The 22,460-nt window shown below is 26.1% G+C and overlaps 1 protein-coding gene across 3 annotated transcripts in view; it reads left to right on the forward strand.

Annotated features, from left to right (window-relative positions):
- Positions 1-22,460, forward strand: part of Slo2 (slowpoke 2) — a 216,609-nt gene that overhangs the window by 42,729 nt on the left and 151,420 nt on the right. Inside the window, exons 6-7 of one of the 3 annotated variants that reach the window (XM_083039076.1) lie at positions 617-801; positions 906-947. In XM_083039076.1, coding sequence (XP_082895202.1) covers positions 740-801; positions 906-947 — 104 coding nt within the window. In that variant the 5' untranslated portion in view covers positions 617-739. Of the gene's footprint in view, positions 1-616; positions 802-905; positions 948-14,186; positions 14,551-18,881; positions 19,066-22,460 lie in introns of those variants that run through there. The other 2 variants (XM_083039077.1, XM_083039068.1) reach the window with 2 other exon arrangements.

The following is a 22,460-nucleotide window of genomic DNA, read 5'->3' on the forward strand; positions in this document are numbered from 1 at the left end:
ATCAAAAAATATTAATAAAGCGAAAATTTGCTAATTAAATTTTAAAATAATAATATGGTAAAAGTTATAAAATAGTAATATGTTGTAAATAATATGTTATAATACCTTACTCTCAATTAAATTTTTTTCTTTCCAAAGCTATATCTTTTCGAACGAATCTCCTTCGAGTTTTAATTAATTATTAATATTAAGTCATGTACGTACATAGTATCGCGCGCGCGTTATTAGAGTGAAGTTGCCGATGTTTGTAGCCTCGGCCATTACCGAAACGCCGCGAGTATCAGGCAGTTGGAGCTGCGTCCCGCTGTGATTAATTAGTAAGCATAATCGTTAGAAACGATTTCTAACCTTTGTACTGTAATATTTATCAATCGCATATCATAATTTCAACGTTAATATATAATCGTAATTGTTCGAAACGCATATTTCGCAAAAAATTCGATGCAAAATCTCTTGCCAACATAACCCAACTTAATCTGTATTTGTGCGCGCAAATGTGTTGCGATATCCGTGGATATATCTATCGTTAATTCTAGCTTACATATTTATATTGTGTATGTTATAATGCGAAATAATAAGATTATTCTAATATATGTATGTATTTTATTTGTTACAGGTAGCATTGCGATTCACGCGTCGTGTCGGGAGTGCCGTGTAAAGTTTCGCGCGTCGGGAGTGCCGTGTAAAGTGTCGGGCAATCGTAATTATTCGTATTTTCGTGAGTGTCGTGAGTGCTACCATGGACCAAGAGAGGAGGAGGAGGCCCGGGGAGGCATCGGGCGACATCGGGGCAACTACGAGGTATGTAAAATAAAACATTTTTTTTAAACTGCATTGTTTATGAGATATTCGACACACACATATGTACCATATATGTATACATAATTTGAATATTTTGTTTTCAGATTAATGTGCTGTGTACTACAACTCCGCTATTGCACGCATCGGTGAGTGAGAAATTGTTTATTTTACAATATTTCTATAGCGGTAATGGGGCTATATATAATATGTTGAAAATATTAAAATGGTAACATATATTTTAAATAATATGTTATAATATCTTATCTGCGATTAATATTTTTTGACAAAAATCAGCTCTGATAATTCTCAAAAATATTAATCAAATTTAAAATATTATAACATTCCTTTCTAAAAATGGCATATATAATTACATATAAAAAGCACATTTACATTCTAATAATATTTATTAAGATAAAATTAAATTTTGTCTTTATATGATAAGAATTATTTTTGATATAAATTATTTATATTGATATAAATTATTTATACAAAACGTTATTAATATTTTTTTTTATGAAGACAATTTTATTTCTGATCTGCAGACAAGCGCTTGGTTTCTGTTATATGAAACTTAGCTGTTTCATATAAAAGGCAGACTTGAATCGCCTTAACAATAAAACAGCAAGATTTCACGCGTTGTTTGGAACATTAAATCTTTTTTACGGCGTGCATGGCCGCATGTTTATTAAGCTCGTTTACACTTGAATCATTATATCATGTATAAGTGTGCCTAAAAATTGCGTGCACATGATTTTCGGGAGAAAAAATACTTCGCGTGAAATGTCGTAATACTGCTGTGAATATAGCGCAATAGAATATTTACATAGGATTATATAATGAACGGTTCTGATGCGGTAAGAATAGTATTTAAAAATGTAATTGTATAATATAAATGTTGGCAATATAGCACATGTTTGTATCATACTATAAATGAATTAATTACACAGAGTTATAAGAAATAATTTAATATATAAAAATATCCCATTATAAAAAATACTAGAAAATATAAAAAAAATTAAAAATGTTAAATTAAAATATTAATTTATATAAGCATATTTTGCAATTGCAAAGCTAATATATTTTTTAGATATATAAAAATATTTTACACCTATACTCTTAAAATAAAATTCTAACTACTATATTAGTCACACTTAATAGGGATTAAAGAATCATTTTTATTAAGCTTCTTAAACACAAACTTAAATGCCAATTTAAGTTTAAATACATTTTTTATTAAGTTTAAATATACATTTATTCGACGCTGTAAGATACGACCGGGCACTGTGCAATAAAAGATATTGAAAGATATCGATGTGTGCAACATGCATACTTACAGCAATCACGGCATGTTGCCCACGTGTAAGCAACCTTTAGCTACGGCCAGCTAAAGGTGTGATACGGTTGCAGTTTGCTGCAATGATGGCTGGAATTCACACATAAAAATATTCCCGATTTGGCAATTAAATCGATGTATTTTACCAAGCAGAAAAAATCATCGTATTGTATTTCGCTCTTATTTTTTAGATGCGTGAATAAAATCGTTTAACGGTTACAAAATTTTTTCTTTTGGCAACAAAACTTGATTCTTTCGTTCTATGCGTATTTTCAATCAGGAATATATCTTCTTTCAATTTGCTATACATAAATATATAAGTTTTGACTTATACTATATGTAATATTTTACGGAAAATCTATTTATAAATTATTTTTTGATAGGCAAGGCGTTTACACAAATAATGTGTGCGGGTGTAGGGCATAAAGACGGAAGATATATACATATATGGATGCTTTTGTTGATCAACCGACAAAAGAAATAAAAGAGAAAATCGCATGTCGCGTACCGTCGATGCGTGAGATACCGCCGTGTGAGCGCGTGAACACGCGTACTACAATAGTATATAGGACGCATTGCAAATTCTGCAAATTTCTGAAATTTCTTTGAGAAATCTTTTTTGAGCACACAAAACATTACAAAAGATATTTAATATTGAAAACAAAGAAATAATATTGAAAGAATAATATTGAAAAGAATAATATTGAAAGAATAATATTGAAAACAAAGAAATCTTATCGAATTAATTTTAATTTTGAATTATACTTATATAATACTGACAGAATCTTAAGATCTTAGATCATACACTATATAGCTTCGAATCATATAAAATATCTAATGTTGGAAATTGAAATCAAATAATATTAAATAGTATATATTGTATTTAATATTAATACATATTGTATTATTATTACATGCAAAATATATTATATTTGCAATAAATATAAAAGTTTAAAATTTAGTTTGTTTTTTCTAAAAAAGTAACGAGAAAATTCTGAGTATTTTTAAGTTTCTGAAAAAATTCCATGATTAGCTAAATATCGGACTTTTATGTTAATAATAATAATGGAGAATTTTTGCTGCTATAAATTTTTATTTACTTTTTTTACTACTAAACTTTATCATGCATGTAATGTGTATGGAAATAACTAAAAAAATATTTCTTTGGCAATTTTTGCTATGAAAGTATAATATATTTGTCATTGGACACGGAATGAAAAACTGATTAAATAACAGTTAAACATGATTATTAGATATTGTTAAATATAAGTATCTCTGACATGTTAACTTTGGAAAAAAATGTTACGAAATATTGGATATTATAAGTGACACAAATATAATAAAATCAATTAATATAATATTATATAATCTATGTAAACGTAAAAATTTTTTTTTTTTTTTTTTAAAGTTATTGATAAGAGATACGCGCATATTTCTCTCCGCATACATAGATTCCGCACACACAGATTTCTCACTTATATAGATAAATATAATATTAATAAAACGGATTATAAACAACGTAAAAATATACTTAATTTTTTATTACTTCTATCATTCTGTTGATTATCCTTGGAATATTTTAAAGCTCAGTCATGACGCACAAATTCCTATATTTTAAATTCTATTAAATTGGAAAGATTGCTTTAATGCATACATGATTAATTGCGAAATTGTAATTTATGCGGTTTGATGTAACGTTTCAAGTAATCAGTTTAATGGCATTACGATGTTAATTAAGCTGACCATACAAACACAGCTTTTGCATAATTCGATTAGACTACTCTTAAACATTATTGTTCGATTTACGATATAGCATTTCTGCTGCGAAGAATTTACGAGCACTTTCAAGTCATGATCGAAGTAAACGCGCTTGTTTAAAGGGATCCATTAAAAAAAAAAAAAAGTAAACAATTATCGACTTATCGATAATCGCAATGTACCAATGCAATTCGCTGTCAGGGTTACGATCCTATGGAAGAAAAGTTTATCTTGTTTAGGTCAAAGTTCGTTGTAGGTTCTCTTGTATGCATCGATCTTTTATTCCATAGCTACAGTCGCGTGCATCAGTTAGATTAAGCGATGCCTATTTGATCTGGAGATTATAACTTTGTATCGAAGATGCGATATTTATGGTTGCGTTGGTTGATGCAATTACAAATGTGTAGAATGCAGCTTTAATTGCTATTCCGGCTGCAATTGATTACGTAATTATCACGTCGAATATCTCGTGCCGATATAAAAATATGCATTATTTTTATCAATATCAGAAAGCTATCACGTAGAGAGATCTTTTGTTAGCAAACGAGGGGAATTTTGCAACTAGCTTTTTATTAAATACTGTAGTAAATTTGGTATTCTTTTTTTTCGTTCTTAATTTTTTGTGAAAAAATTCGCTATAATTTTTTGAGATAAAAACTCTAGATCTTGTGCCGCTTATTTTTTTTTTTACTTTGTTTCTCTTTTTATTATAGCTATATATTTGATTCTAAATGCCGTATAATCATTTCATGCGCACATTTAAGGGTGAAAGGCAATATATATACATATATATTCACACACAAATAATTTCAATATAATTGCACAATTGTGTGTCGTTTGTGTGCGATTACGAAAAGTTACATATATCCCCGCAACGCTTATTGCGCGAAAACATTACGTGATTCTCATTCAGATAATAAAGCTCATTAAATTTTCGTTACGTACCATCGCAAATTGATTATGTCGTGACAAACTGTCGTGTAATCCTACGAAAAAATAAAATCGATGAGACACGACGCGACGATTCGTGAACACGATTCTTCCAACGATCGATTTTCTATATATGACTTCGAAACCTATCACGAGATAATCGTTCCGTGTTTAACGCCTATTAACTGAAAACGCCTATTAACTGAAAACTAAAGCTGAATGGAGAATAATTATCGCAATATATTAACAGTAAATGCGAAATGCACATATTACATAAAACTGATTGAATAATCTTCACGTGTACATATTTTCGTCGTTTAAATTCAATTGGAATATGCTGTTTATACAAAAATTTAAATGTTATAATATACACACACATTTACATGATATTTATTATTGACGATTATAATTTTAGAAATTTTACTTTATTAACATTAAAAATGTAAATTTATTTTGTTTTCTAAATTATTAATTCACATCAATGAAAACAATTTATTTCAATAAATTTGAATATTAAGTCTGATAGAAATATAAATGTAGAATATAAACGATCTTATACATTTAATATGCTAAAAGCATAGTCACAATTATAATCATTATAATAAGAATTAAAATAAAATAACGAGAAAAATTCTTAAAGGATTTTAAACAGATAACAATATTTTAATAAATTTTAAGAAAAATTAAGTTTAAAAAATTATATTAATACCTATTTTATTTTTATATTAATACCTATTTATTATCTATATTAATAACTATTTTATTCAATTTTATCTTAAGCTTTGTCTAGATCTGTAACATTTTCAGTGTGTTTCACATAATGAACTAACTAATATAATTTTTCTATATTGTTTCTGGTAAAGTTAAAACAAATGTTGCTATATTAAACAATGTTGTTTATCTAACCAGGAGATGATAAATGTTATTAGATCTCGATACATCTACATTATGTGCTAGTATAGTCGTATTTTTTTATCAAAAAGGTCATAGGAAAATCATGCTTTTTCGAAAAGCGATCCGATTGTATCGGCAATTAGTGAGCTTCTTTTTCATTTGTCTTGTTGATATCTTTTTAAACAATGTCGACTTCATTGTACGACGCAATGCTGCATTATTTATCGATCGCCTCCGTTAACTAGTCCGTTACACAACGAACCATAACTATTGCCAAACAATAGATTATGCCGCTGCTCGGCGTGTAGGTAGAGTAGGGGCTATCTTATGCAAGCATTACATACATTTGGTTACATTACCATCATTATGTAAGTCGGATTACGAGGGGTGGAAAGGGGGGAAGCGGGAGAGGGCAAAAGATAAGAATTACATATTGCCGATATTTCAAATGAGGGAATGGCTAAAGAACGCAAGCTCGTGGGCGCAGATTTACCGGCGACAATGGCTGGCATCGAAATAATTGTTGATGTATTCAGTGATTCTCAGTAAATTTCTTTTGGATGAATAATACACATAAAATTGCGAAACATTATTATATCTAAAATTCAGTTTAAAATAAAAAATAATTATAATTTTATCTGATATCTTTATCAGAAAAAAGAAGTATTATAATATTTTTTTAACAATTTTAAATAAGCAGAAAAAATTAGTACATAAAGAATATATAAAATAATACATATTTATGAAGATATAAAAATTTACAGAAATATTGATCATTTAAATACATTCTTGCGATTCTTGAAATTCTTTTTGAGAGAATAAAATGTGGATCGAGAAAAAAATTCTTTCTAATTATTTATCATAATTATAAATAAAATAATTTAAAAAAAGAATACACACACTTTTTTTATTCTGCTTCTCATGTTCTTTAGTTTAAAATTAAGTAAAAAGCATCTAATAAACATAATTCAAGCTACACAATTTGCGATATCCATTTAATTGATTCTGAGAATGAAGATTGTGATTTTACGTCTTGTTATTCGGAAGACAAATTAGCTGTCGTAACATTATTGCTTTGCTTTGTATTTATCATCACATGTGAAGTTAAGAGATAGAGAGAGAAGTTAATCACTAAACAGTTAAACCTTCTACTCGTTACACAATAATATATTAGATGGTTAATAATTGCGATTAAAACGCTAAAAATTAATAGGGTCAGTTTAAAAATGGGATAAATTCGTAAATTGTAATCGATTTTAAATCTAAAATAAATGATAATTATGAAATTATCTTTAAATTATATTTTTGCATTGAATCTTTTTATTATATTATTTATTTATGTATGAATTTTTTTCAGTCACACGAAACAAAATGCTTTATGTTTGCCATTTATTACATTAGAAAATAATCTTTTGCAGTAGCCCTTTTATTCTTTCTTTCTGTAGTGTCATTCAGATACTACAGAATATCTCAATTTCATCTCTTATTTCGGATCTTTGTTCCGGTTTCTTTCGGCTCTTGTCACGAATCCCACGACGTATTTGCATAAATATCAGTACAGCCGCTGACTTTGAAACGCTCTCGCGTTACGAAACGGCGCTTCTTACCTTGGTATAAACAGTTCTAGGAGAGGGCAGGGCGCAGCCATTTATGCGCGCAAGAGCCTGATTACATGAGCATGTAAATATTTCACTTACACGACCGGCAGTTTACACGTTGCGTTACGCGCTGTTGTCTTCGTCGTTTGAACGTCTTGCGTTATGTAAGGGTCGACGTTTGACGTTTATATAACGTCACGGCGCGTATTATCGACGAAATAAAACGATGCCGTTGTTGGCGTCGCCAGCGTCTTGGTCGACCTGAAAAGACATATATCGAGGATATGTCGACTGAGAAATAGAATATGAAGAAATGCTACAAAATGTCGATATTCAACTTATTATTTAAATTTTAATGAAAAGATGTTGAATATCGATACTTTATATTATTATTATAATAGTTTTCAAATATATTTATACTCGATACTTTTACTTTACCGATTGAACACCATCTCTATACTGATTATAAGTACTATAGCTGTGATGACAGACATGGTCGAGTCAAGTCATAGTTCTCTTATATTTTTTACATTAAATAATATTATTTTTATATATAAATATATATAATTTTTTACGACGACAATATGATTGTTATAATATATAAAATTTGTAATTTACTTAAAAAGAAATTTGATTTTAAATCAATTCATCCAGGTCACCAGTTATCATAAACTGTTAGTCACCAACGATTGGTTACATCTCTTCTATTGTTTCTAGTCTTTACTTTCTTATTTAATAAACTGAAAAATGTATTCACAATTGAGTAATTTTTAAGAACATCTTTAAAATGATTGTAGTTATGCTTTAATTTCTAAATTTCTTAATAAATTATCTACTAACGGTAAAAGGAAACAGGAAACAAATCGGAGATAGAGACATATATTCGAGAATAGAATTTTAAAGATATGTTAAAACAATTAATTTATAATGTCAAAACATTTTTTATAAATTTCTATATTTTTCAATTTTATTTTATATATTTAATTTTGTATATATATATCCTTATATCTTGCTATATATTCTTATATATAGCAAACATCTTTGTAATTAAAAATTCTTCTGTTTCTATAACTGCAGAAACTGCATTTTTACTTTACACACACACACACACACACACACACACATATATATATATTGTTATTAAATTTATATAGAGCATATAGTATATAATGAGAATGAAAAAGTCGGAGTCATTTTGTTTAAAACAAAAATAGAAATATATATATGTATATAGTATACCCTGTATATAGTACATAATCCGCGCACGCGCGCACACACACTGACTCATCCATTTCCACTCATGTACACACACAAACACATACATATATACACGCACATGTATATTTTATGATTGATTGTTGCACCTTAAACTTCGATATCAAAAAGGAAAAAAATGAATAAGAAAGATCTTTTTCATAATTTTTCTTTAAGAGTAAAACAACTTTTTATCATTAAATTATTATAACTCAATATGAAATAAACTTATAAAATATATTAGAGATTTGTTATTTATTCAATATGTTACGTACTGTATGATATACATGAGAAATACAATCTTTTTATTGTGTCATAATTATTAATATTAATTTTTACTATTTTTTCATATTTTATTTTCTTTTAAATATCCGTTAAATTTTTTAAATTAATTTTTAAATTATTTTTTATTTAACTTTTTCATTGTGCCATTTTATCTTATTTTAATTTATGACAATTGCGTCTAATAACTTCATGAAAATTTATTGATGACATAGTTAGAAGAAAAAAGATTCTATAGTTTACTTCCATCTATAAAATTACAGATATACATTTGATAAAAGATAGCTGAAAATTGTTAAATTGTTATAAATGATAAGATAGAAAGCATTCTTGTGAAGACTTAAGGTTTATTCTCTTACCTTGCTTTAATATTTATCACAATTTCTTAAAAGCGATGCCACATCACATCCTTAAAATTTAAATGTAATTTAACTCGAGTCAGCTGGAAAGCGCAGGGATTTCAGAGTTAACTTCAGAGAGTTTCAAGCCTCCGTAACTGGTGCTTTCCTTATGAAGTTAAATGATCAAGTCTTGACCTTGTGGTATCTCATCGATTTAATAATTCTAGGAAGCCAGATAGTCACATAATAACACAATTTTATAAATTATACATACATATATATATTTAAGATTATGTAATTAAAATTATGTATATATTTATTTTTTTATATTTTCCATTATTTAGTTTTTTATTTTATTAATAAATTATACGATTTTTAAAGCATAATATAACATAATTGCAAAGAGTTAATTATCTTAAAATATTTAATTATTTTTGTTTATAAAATAACTAAGAGAAATAAACAGTATATATATGATAGCAATGTAATTATGATAATTGGTATAATTTTGATCGATAGAAAGATTCTTTATAGTATACTCTATACTCAATATTCTTATCTGCTCGTAAGTCGTCGCAAAATCGCTCTAGAGGAGTAGTATTCAATTGAAATTGTATTTCAGTTATTTCGAGGATGTACTTCAGTTGATTGCGTACTTCAGATGTTTACATGCGGTCCTTGTAGCAATTTGCATCCACAGAATTGCGCTTACTTAATTGCGCGTACTTATATGACATATGTGTTCTAACTTCTCACGTTAACAGTTAACTAATGTATAATGCTATGGTTATTTTGACTATATTATCTAAATAATCTCATAGAAGTGTAGAATATTTTAAATCATCATTCACATAAGATTTCAATGCAAACAAATGTTTCTCGATTGAAAAAAATGTAATTATTTTTATCTTATTAATATTTTAGTTGATGTTAAAATTTGTTTTAATTTGAATTATATTTTAATAACAATTTTGAAATAATCTTGTCATAATCTTGTCAATAATCAGATGAGAGATATTTAATTATACGTATTCAGGATATTCCATCTTATACATCAAATTTTAATGATATTATATATTTTTAGCTCCTTCTAAATTTGATCTTTTTGCAGCGGAATTTTGATAAGATCGATTGCGTAACTTTCAAATTTTTTACATTAAATATTTACAATTAGATAATTTCGATATATTTAGAATTAAATAATATTAGGATATAAATATTGTGTTATATATAGTGTATCTTTAATAGAGTAGGTATATAAAGAAATAATATTTTTTTTATGTAAATATATATATATATATATATATATATATATATATAGACTTGTAAAATTTTGATTTATGAAAAACTTTAATTTTACGAATCTTGTATGTATCTCTCGTCATAATTAATAATTTCATAAAGCTATCATTAGTAGATCAAATTCACATTTGTCAAAGAAGTTATCCTTTTGATGTCAGAAAAGTGAGACATCTTTATTATAGTGACCTGACTGCCGACACGAAATAAGGTTCTTTATTTTGCGAATTCAATTAAACTCTATATTCACTTCGCGACATTCCCTTTTTAGACGTGACCTACGATCAGAAGCTGTTCGAGATGGATTCGACACCTTTTCAAGCGGCGAAATATTATAGATGGCAAAAGTTTCAGTATTACGTGGCAAATATATGCAGTGTTCCATATTTTCTGTTGAAACGAAATATGATGTTGATTGTAGCGTACATAATGTTTTTTTTTTGTTACATTCTCTTTTTTAATATTTATTTTATCACATTGAATACGAATGGTGGGCATATATTTGTGTTTGCGAAAAATATTTGAATCAATTGTTAAAAATAAACAATATAAATCATCTTTTTCAGTTATAGTTGTTTTCTGTTCTACTGATTATAAAATTTAATATTTTTTGGCTTGTCCATTTAACATTTTTTTGTGCTTTTAAAATCAAGAATCTTTTCCAATCTGTCTTTTATTTATGTTGTTTTTTAAATAAATGTTTTATTTGTATTTAACTGAACTTAAAAATGTTACAAGAGGAAGCTTATATTTAATAGAAAACATAATATGTATATTTGATAAAAATTAATATTTGTTAATTAAAAATTACTTATTCGTTTGGAAGGTTATAAACTAAACGTGTTTCCAAATTGCATAAAAATATGCTTGTTACAAAAAATATTGGAAAAAGTATTGACAGAAATATTGGAGAAGGTTGGCAGTTTGATATTAGATGTCATGCTTTGTTTTTATAAAATGCGATAACATTAAGAAAATATATGGATGACACAAATGCATATAAAATGACACTAGATGCCAAATGTACTTCAGAAAAAAAAGAGAAAGAAAAAGAATTAGAGAGTTTGATTAATCTCATAAATATTTGTCTTGCTAAATTACATTGTAATATTTAAATATTTTCAATAGAGAGATATATAAGAGATCTTCAGTAAATACTAAAAAATTGAAGTCTCACAGATCAAAAATGAATATTACTTTATTGATTATATAGATCCAGAAAACTTTATTTTTATAATTACTTAAGATACATTGATAAAATACATTGATAAAAAGAAAATATATTTTTTCACACGTTTAAAAGGATATATTGTATGTGTGTGAAAAGTATTAGTGCTTTAAAATATTATTGCATGGAAAAATCTTAGTTTCGTAATGCTTTAGAAAATAAATTTAATGGTACAAAAAAATGGTGCAAAAAATCGCGCAAATGGATGGTAACGACAAGGAGAACTTATTTCTATATACACTTAAGTTCTAATTCAAAAGGAGTTCGTGCGTCGTTTCTTTTCGAACGGGTTATTCTTTTCCATAAACTTGTTCCAATACTTACTTTAATGAAAACTTGTTTTTTCTCAAAAATAATGAAAAATTATCTAATATCTACGAATAATAGCTATGATAAATATTGCAATAAATAAGTAAAGATAAATTTGGAAATACAATTGCTTTCTAAAAATTTATTTGAAAATTAACATAAAAGCGAAATGTAAATTTTAAAACAATTGTATATATAATAATTGTTTTTTAAACAATTCTATAGCTTTTTTGTTTTACGAACAATTTATAAAGAATTAAATTAATCATTTATTTATAACAAATTAGTAATATTTTAATTTAAAATATTAAAATATGCATTGCTCTTAAAATGTTGTTTGATAGGTACTTTAATATTGTCAACATTTTTTATAGAAAACAGGGAGATATGTATATGATGGGTGACATAAAATTATTCTTTGGATAATTTCTATTTTAGTCTTTAATTGATATATGTGAAGTGTAAAGATATACATCGAACAATTTGAGAGTTATATAAAGTAAGTTATATAAAGTGAGAGTTATATAATGCGATCATTAAAGTTTTATATGTTGCTACGAAGAATGAATAAGAGTAAATTATACTCCAAATGATCGAAAGTTAGCCTTATATATTTCACAATTTTATTGAGAGAATCCCGATTTCTTATATATATCCTTCCAGAGTTTGATCAGAAAGTGCTTGTGGGCACAATAATTCAACGTTCGCGTTTCGAAATGTAGTCTCAGCAGGCTTTGTAAATTTTCACACACCATATTCTGAAAAATTGATAGAAGTGAGTTACAGGATTATCATTACGGAGGGTCAGAAAAAAAATAGCCATTTTACATAAGAATTTATATATACCTTTTAGACTTTTTTGCAAGATATTTATTTCTTATTATCCATCTAGTTTTTACTAATGGATTTTGCGCTATATTGCAGCTAATAGCAATGAGATTAAAAAAAACAAAAAGTAAAGATTATTGTAATAAAATATTATTTAATAATAATGTGGAAATAATTCTTCTCGCATAATTTTCTTTCTCGCAATCTTTTGCAATTTTTATTAAAATAATACAACACAAAATATCTTTGTGTTATTTATTTTAAAAAATTTTTAAACTTTGCTACAAGAGAAATTAAGTGCAATATATTATTAAAATTAGTATGGTAATCAGCAAGGTGTTCTTTTAATAAAAGATAATTTAATGAAAGAATTGAATAATACATCGATTTTTTAATCATATTTTATATTCAAAATCTGTTCAAACGTACGTGTGTCTACATTAATACATTTTAAAATGTATTAGCTTTAAATTAATATATAGACTAAGCGGACGTTTTTTAAAACTTTCATTATCTTCTTTATATTGTAGAAATTAAGTAAAGATTAATCTAAAAAATATTATATAGTTGTTTTATAACATTAAAATACAAACAATTATAAAATTATTTAAATTGTAAATTAAAGCATATTTATTATAGGAACAGGTTACGCTTTAAATTTGGCCGTGGTTTTATTCCCTTGTTTCGCATCATTTACATTGTGTATACGATTTAGGTTTAGATTAAGGTTTCATGCTAGTTTTCGTCCTCATGTTATTACTATTGCTTCTATATTGTCAAAGCATATAGAGAAAGCTGATCCGAGAGACAACAAATGAAAAGAAAGGCAACATAAACGTCACATGAACAATACATTACGACATAATTAAGGGCAAAGGCGAGGCTCAGCTATAAATTGTCTCGGTAAACGAAAATAGAAAACATGATGTAATATATGTATAAGTTCAGAAAATATATGAAGCAATATACATCTAATCTAAATACCAATTAATGGCTAATGAGACGAGAATATTATGATTGTAAAAAAAAAATTACAAAGTACACACTATTCTGATAGTAAAGCGAAAATATTGTGTTAAAATAAATTTGTAAAACTTAGAAGGTTGTAATAATAGGAATAGGCGATTTAAAGGCTAGATGACGACCATAATGAGCTTGTTTTTGTCAAGCAAAGTTGCGAGCTTGTTTTCGTTCATATTTCGGTATTCTTGGATAAGCAAGGTGTACCACCGACGATCGACAGGGATGGCACGATGTGGGGTGAGCGCCGTTAAGCAGCGTCGTCGCGATCACGACGCGGCACGTCGTCATTTAAGCGTGAGACTCCGTCGGATAAGCGTCGGGCGCGTATTTCGTACGTGATGAAAACACGTGCGACATATAACTTTCAGTGATCGAGCGAAATTTCGCGTGGCGAGCTCGATGCTAGATTGACGGGATGAATTTCGCGTGTTATGATTCGCGTTACAGCGACAATTTCCGTAGGATTTCCGACGTTTTCACGAACGTGACACGCAAATAAACACGAGAGAAGTTATGTTCGGTATATAAATCTGAATTGTGTAGTTTGTTTTTTTTATATATGTGCTGCGACACCTTGTGGATTTTAATGATGCAGTTTTTGGAGTGATTGGTTTATAATTGATGGTTAATCTATTAAACTTGGATACATGTCATCGGTAATTGGATCGAAAGGTGCGCGTACTAAATAAATTCGGAAACATAACGGAGCAGATTGAAGTTAAAATTGATTACCATTATTATTTTAATTAAAGAAAAAAATTATGTTGCTTATATAGGTTACTTTTGATAATTTACGTTTGAAAGATTTTTTATGTAGAAGTAATTGATAAAACGTCATATAAAATTTCACTGATCTTTTCAATTATTTATATTTTAAAGTATACATTGACACTTTAATAGCACTTTTAATAACTTTTAATAAGATTTTATATTGTTTTTATATATCAATGTGAAAAGGAAAAAAAAATAGAATTGTTTTAGACAAAAGTAAAATAAACTCTGTAGTTAAAATAATATATAATAATTTAACATAAAATAAAAATAGTTTTAATACAATTAACACTTCAAAAATAAGAGTATAAAAATACACACAGTTTGAAGGAAAACACGCGCAAATTAATATATATACACAAAAAATTAATAATTAATAAATATATATATAATGTATAAAAAATCCACATTTGATTTGAATGTATCATCGAGAATATTCCATGACGTTTCTTATTTAGAAAAATCGATCAAACGATTGAACCTTGAACGATGATTTCAGAGTGGACGTCGTTGTTCGCGACCAATGGAATTGCGTTCGAGTTCTCTTGTAATCGATTTTACAGGCAGAATATTCTTAAATTGTTTAGCAAGGTTTGTTTCTTTTCGCGGTTACCCTAGAAAAATATTACATTCATTGTCGATCAATATCATTCTTATTTCAAATAACGGTGATTAATTAGAACAGACAAGGATATTTTGAGAATCATGTGGATTCCGTAAAAGATAAATATAGTTTGATATGATTAGATCTTAGAGTAGCAAGACTGAGTGGCAACAGAATAGTTTTTTACTGAAAAGACTAATCGATCAATTTTAATCTCTTATTATTCTAGGAATTAATTAAAGAGAGAATAATAATAAACGTTTGCAAGAGAGAACAGTAAATAAATATTTTTATAAATTAACGGAGCGAAGAAATAAGGGAAAATTATAATAGACAATTTATTTATTTAATTAAATTGTATATTTTGATAAATGTTTTATAAAATACTTGTCAGAAATTATTAATTAAATTGAAAAATGGATGATACGCATTTAAAAAGGTTAAAATATCGGAGATATTACACAAAAGCTATCAAGAATTTAAAAGTTACTGCGGGATTTATAAAAGTTTTATAATAATTATAGAGAAGAGATTATTAAAGAGACTATGAAAGACTATCATGAGACTATGAAGACTATGAATATAAGTTTTGAAATTAAAATATAATTTAAATTTAATATTTATCTAATAATTCAATTATTTTCTTTCTCTTTTTAAATTGATTAATAAGGCACATTTTTCGCATTTAATTACGTTCTTATTCATCTTTTTTCACTTTCAAAATTGACTCTAATGAAACATTATGTACGTAATAAAAACAAGCGTAAGAGCATGGCTAACTAACAGTGTTCTTTTTTTTAAAGAAATACGGTTTGCATCATAGATAAACAAAATATTTCATCAACGATGTAAATTTAAAGTTAAGATAGGAATATACTTTTTGCAACGCGTTGGCTGAGAATTTCTGTGTAGATTAAAAAATATTCAGAATTTTCATCACGCTACACTGCATAAAGAATACAAAATGTGTGACATATCAAGCATAGTTTCTTTTAAATTTTCCGGTTTTCACGAGAGCTGTACTGAGAAAATTTACATGCCTGTAAAGCGCGTTGTTTGCGCGGCTAGGTGTCATCATTGCAAATGATGTTCTATATCCAACTCTTAACCACGGAATAATTTAATTTGAACGACTACATTTTTCATGATGTTTCATGTTTTTTTATCATAAAAGTTATATATTTTGCGTAGCCTTAAATTCTAAAATATGTTTAATAAAAAATTATATAATATTATATATATATATATATATATATATATATATATATATAATACGTTTAAGAATAAATTTAAATTCTCGCGTAATTTATTATTAAAGTGATAAAATTAAATTAAAAATTGACAAGTTTTTTTATATTATTTAATTCTCAAGCGTCACATAAATATATTGTATAAATTTATACAAATTTAACCAAATTAAATTAAATTAAATTAAATTAAATCATTAACATAGTATTATAGATGCTATCTTTATTCTTCAAAGTATATTTACAGTTAATAAATTACAGTAATTATGTTTTACTATATATAATATTATGAGAGTCGTAATAAAATACGTGCAAATGTTATTGCCTTACAAGCTAGCTTGCACTATTCTGGTTAGAATTTTATCATGTTTGTTTTTGCAAAAAAAATAATATCGGTGAATATAATTAAAATTTAAAAAGAACTCCAAATTTTACGCAATTTAATTAATTCATTTATCATTAAGCTGTTTGAAAGCAGATCTGTCTTTTGTCATCTTTTCATAATACATGACAGTTTTACACGTATGTACTACATACACGGTTGTTAGTACGCTCCGAATTTTAACGAGCTTAATTGCCGTTACATATAATTATAATACTGAAGCCTGCGAAAAAGCCATTTTGTGGTTTTCGATAATTCTCTTGTAGAAAGATAATTTCATGGACGATAGTTTTCATTAGCATAACGCTACTTATTAACGAGCGATGCAATTGATATACTCTGTTATAAAAGTAGCAAGAAAATATTATTTTCTCTTGTCTTTTCGACATATTGTCATAATTCAATATCAGATCAGAATTGCTATCAGAGAATGTGGTGATGTAAAATAAGTTGTATTTTAATCGCACATTTTCTACGACAAAGTTTAGAATAAGTTATCATTGAACTCATTTTTAAAACTTTAAAATATTACAACTTACTAACAATAAAATTTGATAATGTGAAAGTAAATATAAATGCTTGAAAAAATGTGCAATTTATAAATCTTCACTCTATAAAACAGTTATCTTTTTGTAAAATTATCAATGTATGTTGCTTCTTGCTTCAGTTTTGAAGTATATTGCATATATATTATAATTATATACCTATTATAATATATTATTGCACAATTTTTTTGAAAGATAAAAAAATTGGTATATAAATCTAAAAAATAACAGATTTGACTGTCAAATTTCAAAATATTTTTTAAAAATTGCTAATAACAAGCACTCTTTATACACATTATGTATTATATGTATATGAGAGTAAAAAAATTAATCTTGATTAATTATTATATTAATTTCATTTTCTTATCCTAATTCGCATTATTTGTTATTGTTGCAATATTTTATAAAATAGAAATGTTCTAATTAATATATTTACATTTATTTATTTGGTGTGTTAATTAATTGAAGCTTTGCTTCTATATGCTTTGTTATTAAAAACAATTAAATTGAATTACTCGATGAGAAATTAATCAATTCTTAACATATATGTTATCTCCCCTTCTCTCTCTCTCTTTCTCTGACCTTATGGATGTGAATAATTAAATAATTTACGTGTTCTTATTAACCTTAATTTGCTGGTCTTGTCTCGAGGGAAATTAAAGTAAAATTGGATACCTTCACAAATGGACATTAATAATTTTCAGGATATCATTATTAAATGAAAAATTTTCTTGTGTTTCTTTCTTAATGTTTAACTAACATATACATATTATATGAAACTGAAGATATTTCTAGATCACAATAAAAAGAAAGAACACTTAATGTCGATAAATTAATGAATATTTTACATATCTATATATGTATATTATATCAAGAATATTATTTCCTTTATAATGATACAATTTTATTATACGCGAAAAAAAAAATCTTTGTGATTGTGAATCGATTTTAAAGATTTCATATCATATTTTGATACAACTAATCTCTCTCATCTAAATGTTAATAAAAATTTTAATATTAAGCATACGCCATTATTTATAACATTAATTAATAGGAACAAAAATTTTAAAGACTTTTCTTACGAATGGAGTGTTAATTGAATTATTGAATGTTACATACGTTAGCGCAACGTGCTACAAACGTGTTTGTGTATATAAAATTAAAGTTTTATATATGATATATATTATATATATACCTATATATAATTATATTTTTAAAAAGATTTGTTGCGTAAAATGTGCTATTTGCATGTTTGATTTATTTATTTACATTATTTTTACCAACAAATATTATTTTTATCAACAAATATTGAAAGTTATTTTATAACCGTTCATACAAAATTTTAAATATGTATATCTTTAAATATTTGGAAGAAGGAAATAAACAGGTTTTTATGAACACAAATAACATAAACGAGTGTTTGATACATATTTTTTTATAATAACATACTTTAGTGTTCTCTTGTGGGCTTCTTCAATGAAGAATAAGGAAACTATATAAAATACATTGAATAACTATAAGAGAAAATATTTGCGAAATGAATGAGCCTGATCCTTGTCTGCCTCTTCTCTTGCCGCCGAGGTATCGACTTCGCGATCTTATTTTGGGTGATTATGCTTTCAACGATGATGGCGAACGGTGAGTAGGGTTTATCTTTACGTAATTTGCATAATTTACAAAATTTCCCCCAAAAAATTAATTTTTTTAACAAAATCTATTTTCGTCAAGCATCGGACACAAATTTATATATATTTATATATTAAAATTTATATTAAAAGTTAATTAAAAGTTAAATATATTTATAAAAAATGAAAAAAATTGGTGTATGACTTGGGAATAAATTAATTCTGTTAATTACAATTATGCTGTCTTTTGTAGACAAAATATTCGTCTTTTATATCAAGTGTATATATTAAGAAGATACATTTTTATTGATGCAATCCATTTAAATATTGAAATATACCACATTTTATTACTGAACTTTGTGATTTTTATGAAAAACCTATGGATAATAAATTTAGTACAGTATTTCATTTAATGGCAAATAAAATTTTTATTATTGCCGAATATTTTTCTTTGGTGAAATATTTTTAGTATTAGAATATAGATTTATAGATCTATAGATTTATAGATGATAAATGTAGTGCAGTATTTCATTTAACTGCAAATAACATTTTTATTATTGTCCCATTTTTTTCTTTGATAAAATATTGCACAGCGTGAAATTAATTTTGAAATAACGCAATGCTGGTTTACAAATTGAATGGTGAACCGAGTTCTTCGGATGTCATTTAAAACTGTGGGATGAAGGGAAAACAGAGAGACCAAATATTCGAGCTTGATGACAAAAACAAGTAATTAAAAAAACTTTCTGTTGAACTAACGATGCATGTTAAATTAAAATACTAAGTATTTTAGAGAATTTAAGGTTAAGGTTGGGTCTTAAATTGGATAATTTTAATTTATATTATTTAGATTAAAATTTGCTCCAGATGTAGGAATTAAAATTTGCGTGCGTGCGTGCATTTATGTGTGTATGTGTGTATAAGATAAAATATAGGAATATTTTAAAAAATAATCATTTACAAATTTTTAGTAAAGTTATTTTAGTTTTGTTATTACTTCATATATAAAATATTTAGAATATATTTTATGCTGATTGCAAGAGAGATATAATTTTTTTCTTTTAACAAAATAACAAAATATTTATTTATTCTACGATGATAAATGTTTATTTCCTTGTGTCAATACTTTCTGTGGTAAAAATTCTTATAATATTAAAATATTTCTAGTAAAACTTGAATTTACAAATTTTAATTAGTAAAAGCTTAAGATATATCTGATTTTATATAAAAATGTTAGATAATATATAAAATAAAAATTATATATTTAAAATTTGGTGAAAAATTTATATTGTCAAACATATGTTCGCAGTACATACATGCGGTAAGAATATTTATGTAGTCACAAAAATATTATAAGAATGAAAGAAATAGCTCATGCATTAGAAACTTTTTACGAAATTGATTGTGAATGTAGTTTATCTATTAGCATTCCTAAGTATTATATATTTTTTCATTTGTATTTTGTTTAAATACAATATACAAATTATCTGATAAAAAGATTGCAGTGTGAAAATTTTCGAGACAAAGAGCGGAAACTTTGAATTAAATATTATTTTAAAAATGCTCTGTTGTATTCAATTCTTCATAGTGAAATTTAAAGTTATATAGTATTTCTAACTTTAATGAAGCATTATACAAGAGAAAATGATTTAAATAGCAGTATCGGAATAACGTCGAAATACTTCAATATTTGAAAATTCTTCACAATTTTTCTGCGCGAATATACCACTTTAATTGTCTGTCGAGAAATGTTTCATTTTTCACTTTTTTATTGAATCTCCCTTTCGGCGCAATAACTATGGGATTTTAACGGTTTACTCGTAAGCGAAATAAAGCGATAGTAAAGAAAATCAATAGAAAAAAAGAAATATGCGAGACAGATAATATGTATGTCTTCGATTGAGCATGTATTTTATAATAAGTATATTTTTTTATGGCTAATGTAGAATGTAATTTTAATGCACTGCTTTGAAATCACGATTAATTAAGGTTATTTTATTATTCTAATTGTCTAAAATATATACATGTGTACATATCTGCATTTAGAGAGAAAGAGAACGAGAGAGAGATGAGAAGGGAAAAGAGAAGTCGCGTACTTTTTTTATTTCGATCGCAGATCTTTAATGTTTAGAATTTTTTAAAACAAAAGTATGATTAATGAAAGCCACATTTATTTGCAAGGTTTTAATTTCTAATATTTACAAGTGCTGAAAATAATGTAATCCATGCTTTCTTCTCCAAAGTTAATACAATAGTTGTATCAGAAAGAGAAAATCTTCCTAATTAACTACAACTTGCTATTTTGGGGAGAAGTCAAAATAATGTATAACAATTGCTCATGGTTTAATTACGTTATAATTATGTTATAAATATTTATAAGTGAATATAAATTGTTATGTTAAGTTTATTATTATACCCACATATTTTAATACAACATCTATTCGATTTATGCATGAAACAGGATAACATTTATCTATTGGCATCAAGAAATTTAATTCCGCAGCAAGATAAAATAGTTTTTAGTGAGTTTAATAATTAGTTTCTATTTTTTTTACAAAATTGGATTACTTATTATTTATTTTTTAGAAAACATATGGTTTTAATATATACATTTTTCATTATTGAATCTTAAGCTCTGATAGAAACTAAATAAACCAATCTAAAAATAAAATATAAAAATATAACATGTGATCTAAAATTAATTCTGTTCTAATTTGTTCTGTTTTATAATGTGATTGCATTCTAATTTAATATATTAAATGTTCTCGTTGTCAAGCGAGATTGGTATTGTTAAATTAATGATCTCACGCAGTGTCAATGAAATACAAAAACGTATCCTTGTTGTGCGAACCAATTATTTGTAAAATCAGCAGATAGTTGATGTGAATACAAGTTTAATACGATCTATTGCAAATGGTTTGCAATCAGAGACACGTGAAGACACGTGGCTTATATAAAAGATCGAATTATAGTGTATAACCGCTGTAAGTCTTTTAGCATGTAAATCTTTTAGCACGTTTCTTTTACAAAACTAGAATGTGCAACGTGAATCAATATCTAAAATTAGTTCTATATAGTCTAATAATGAGAAGAAACGTTAATCTTTTCTAGAGAAACGGTACATGAGACTTTACTCTCTATAGAATTAATAGATCACGAATCAATGAAAAATGTATATAATTATATATTAAATACAAAATTATTAATATTATAAATTATAATATTATTAAATTTTAATTAAAAAATTATAATATTATTAAATGAAAAAATATTTTATATTTTATTAGTTTTCGAAAAGTAAAGTATATTTATAATAAAAATTAACGATTAATGTAACGATTTTCATTACAAAAATATTATTTGACAAAAGTAAGTAAAGTATGACAAATAAGTAAATGTTGCTTTTAT

Source organism: Prenolepis imparis, unplaced genomic scaffold, assembly GCF_030444845.1.
Source record: "Prenolepis imparis isolate NDT839.2.m4 unplaced genomic scaffold, iyPreImpa1.0 SCAF_5, whole genome shotgun sequence".
NCBI classification, from domain to species: Eukaryota; Metazoa; Arthropoda; class Insecta; order Hymenoptera; family Formicidae; genus Prenolepis; species Prenolepis imparis.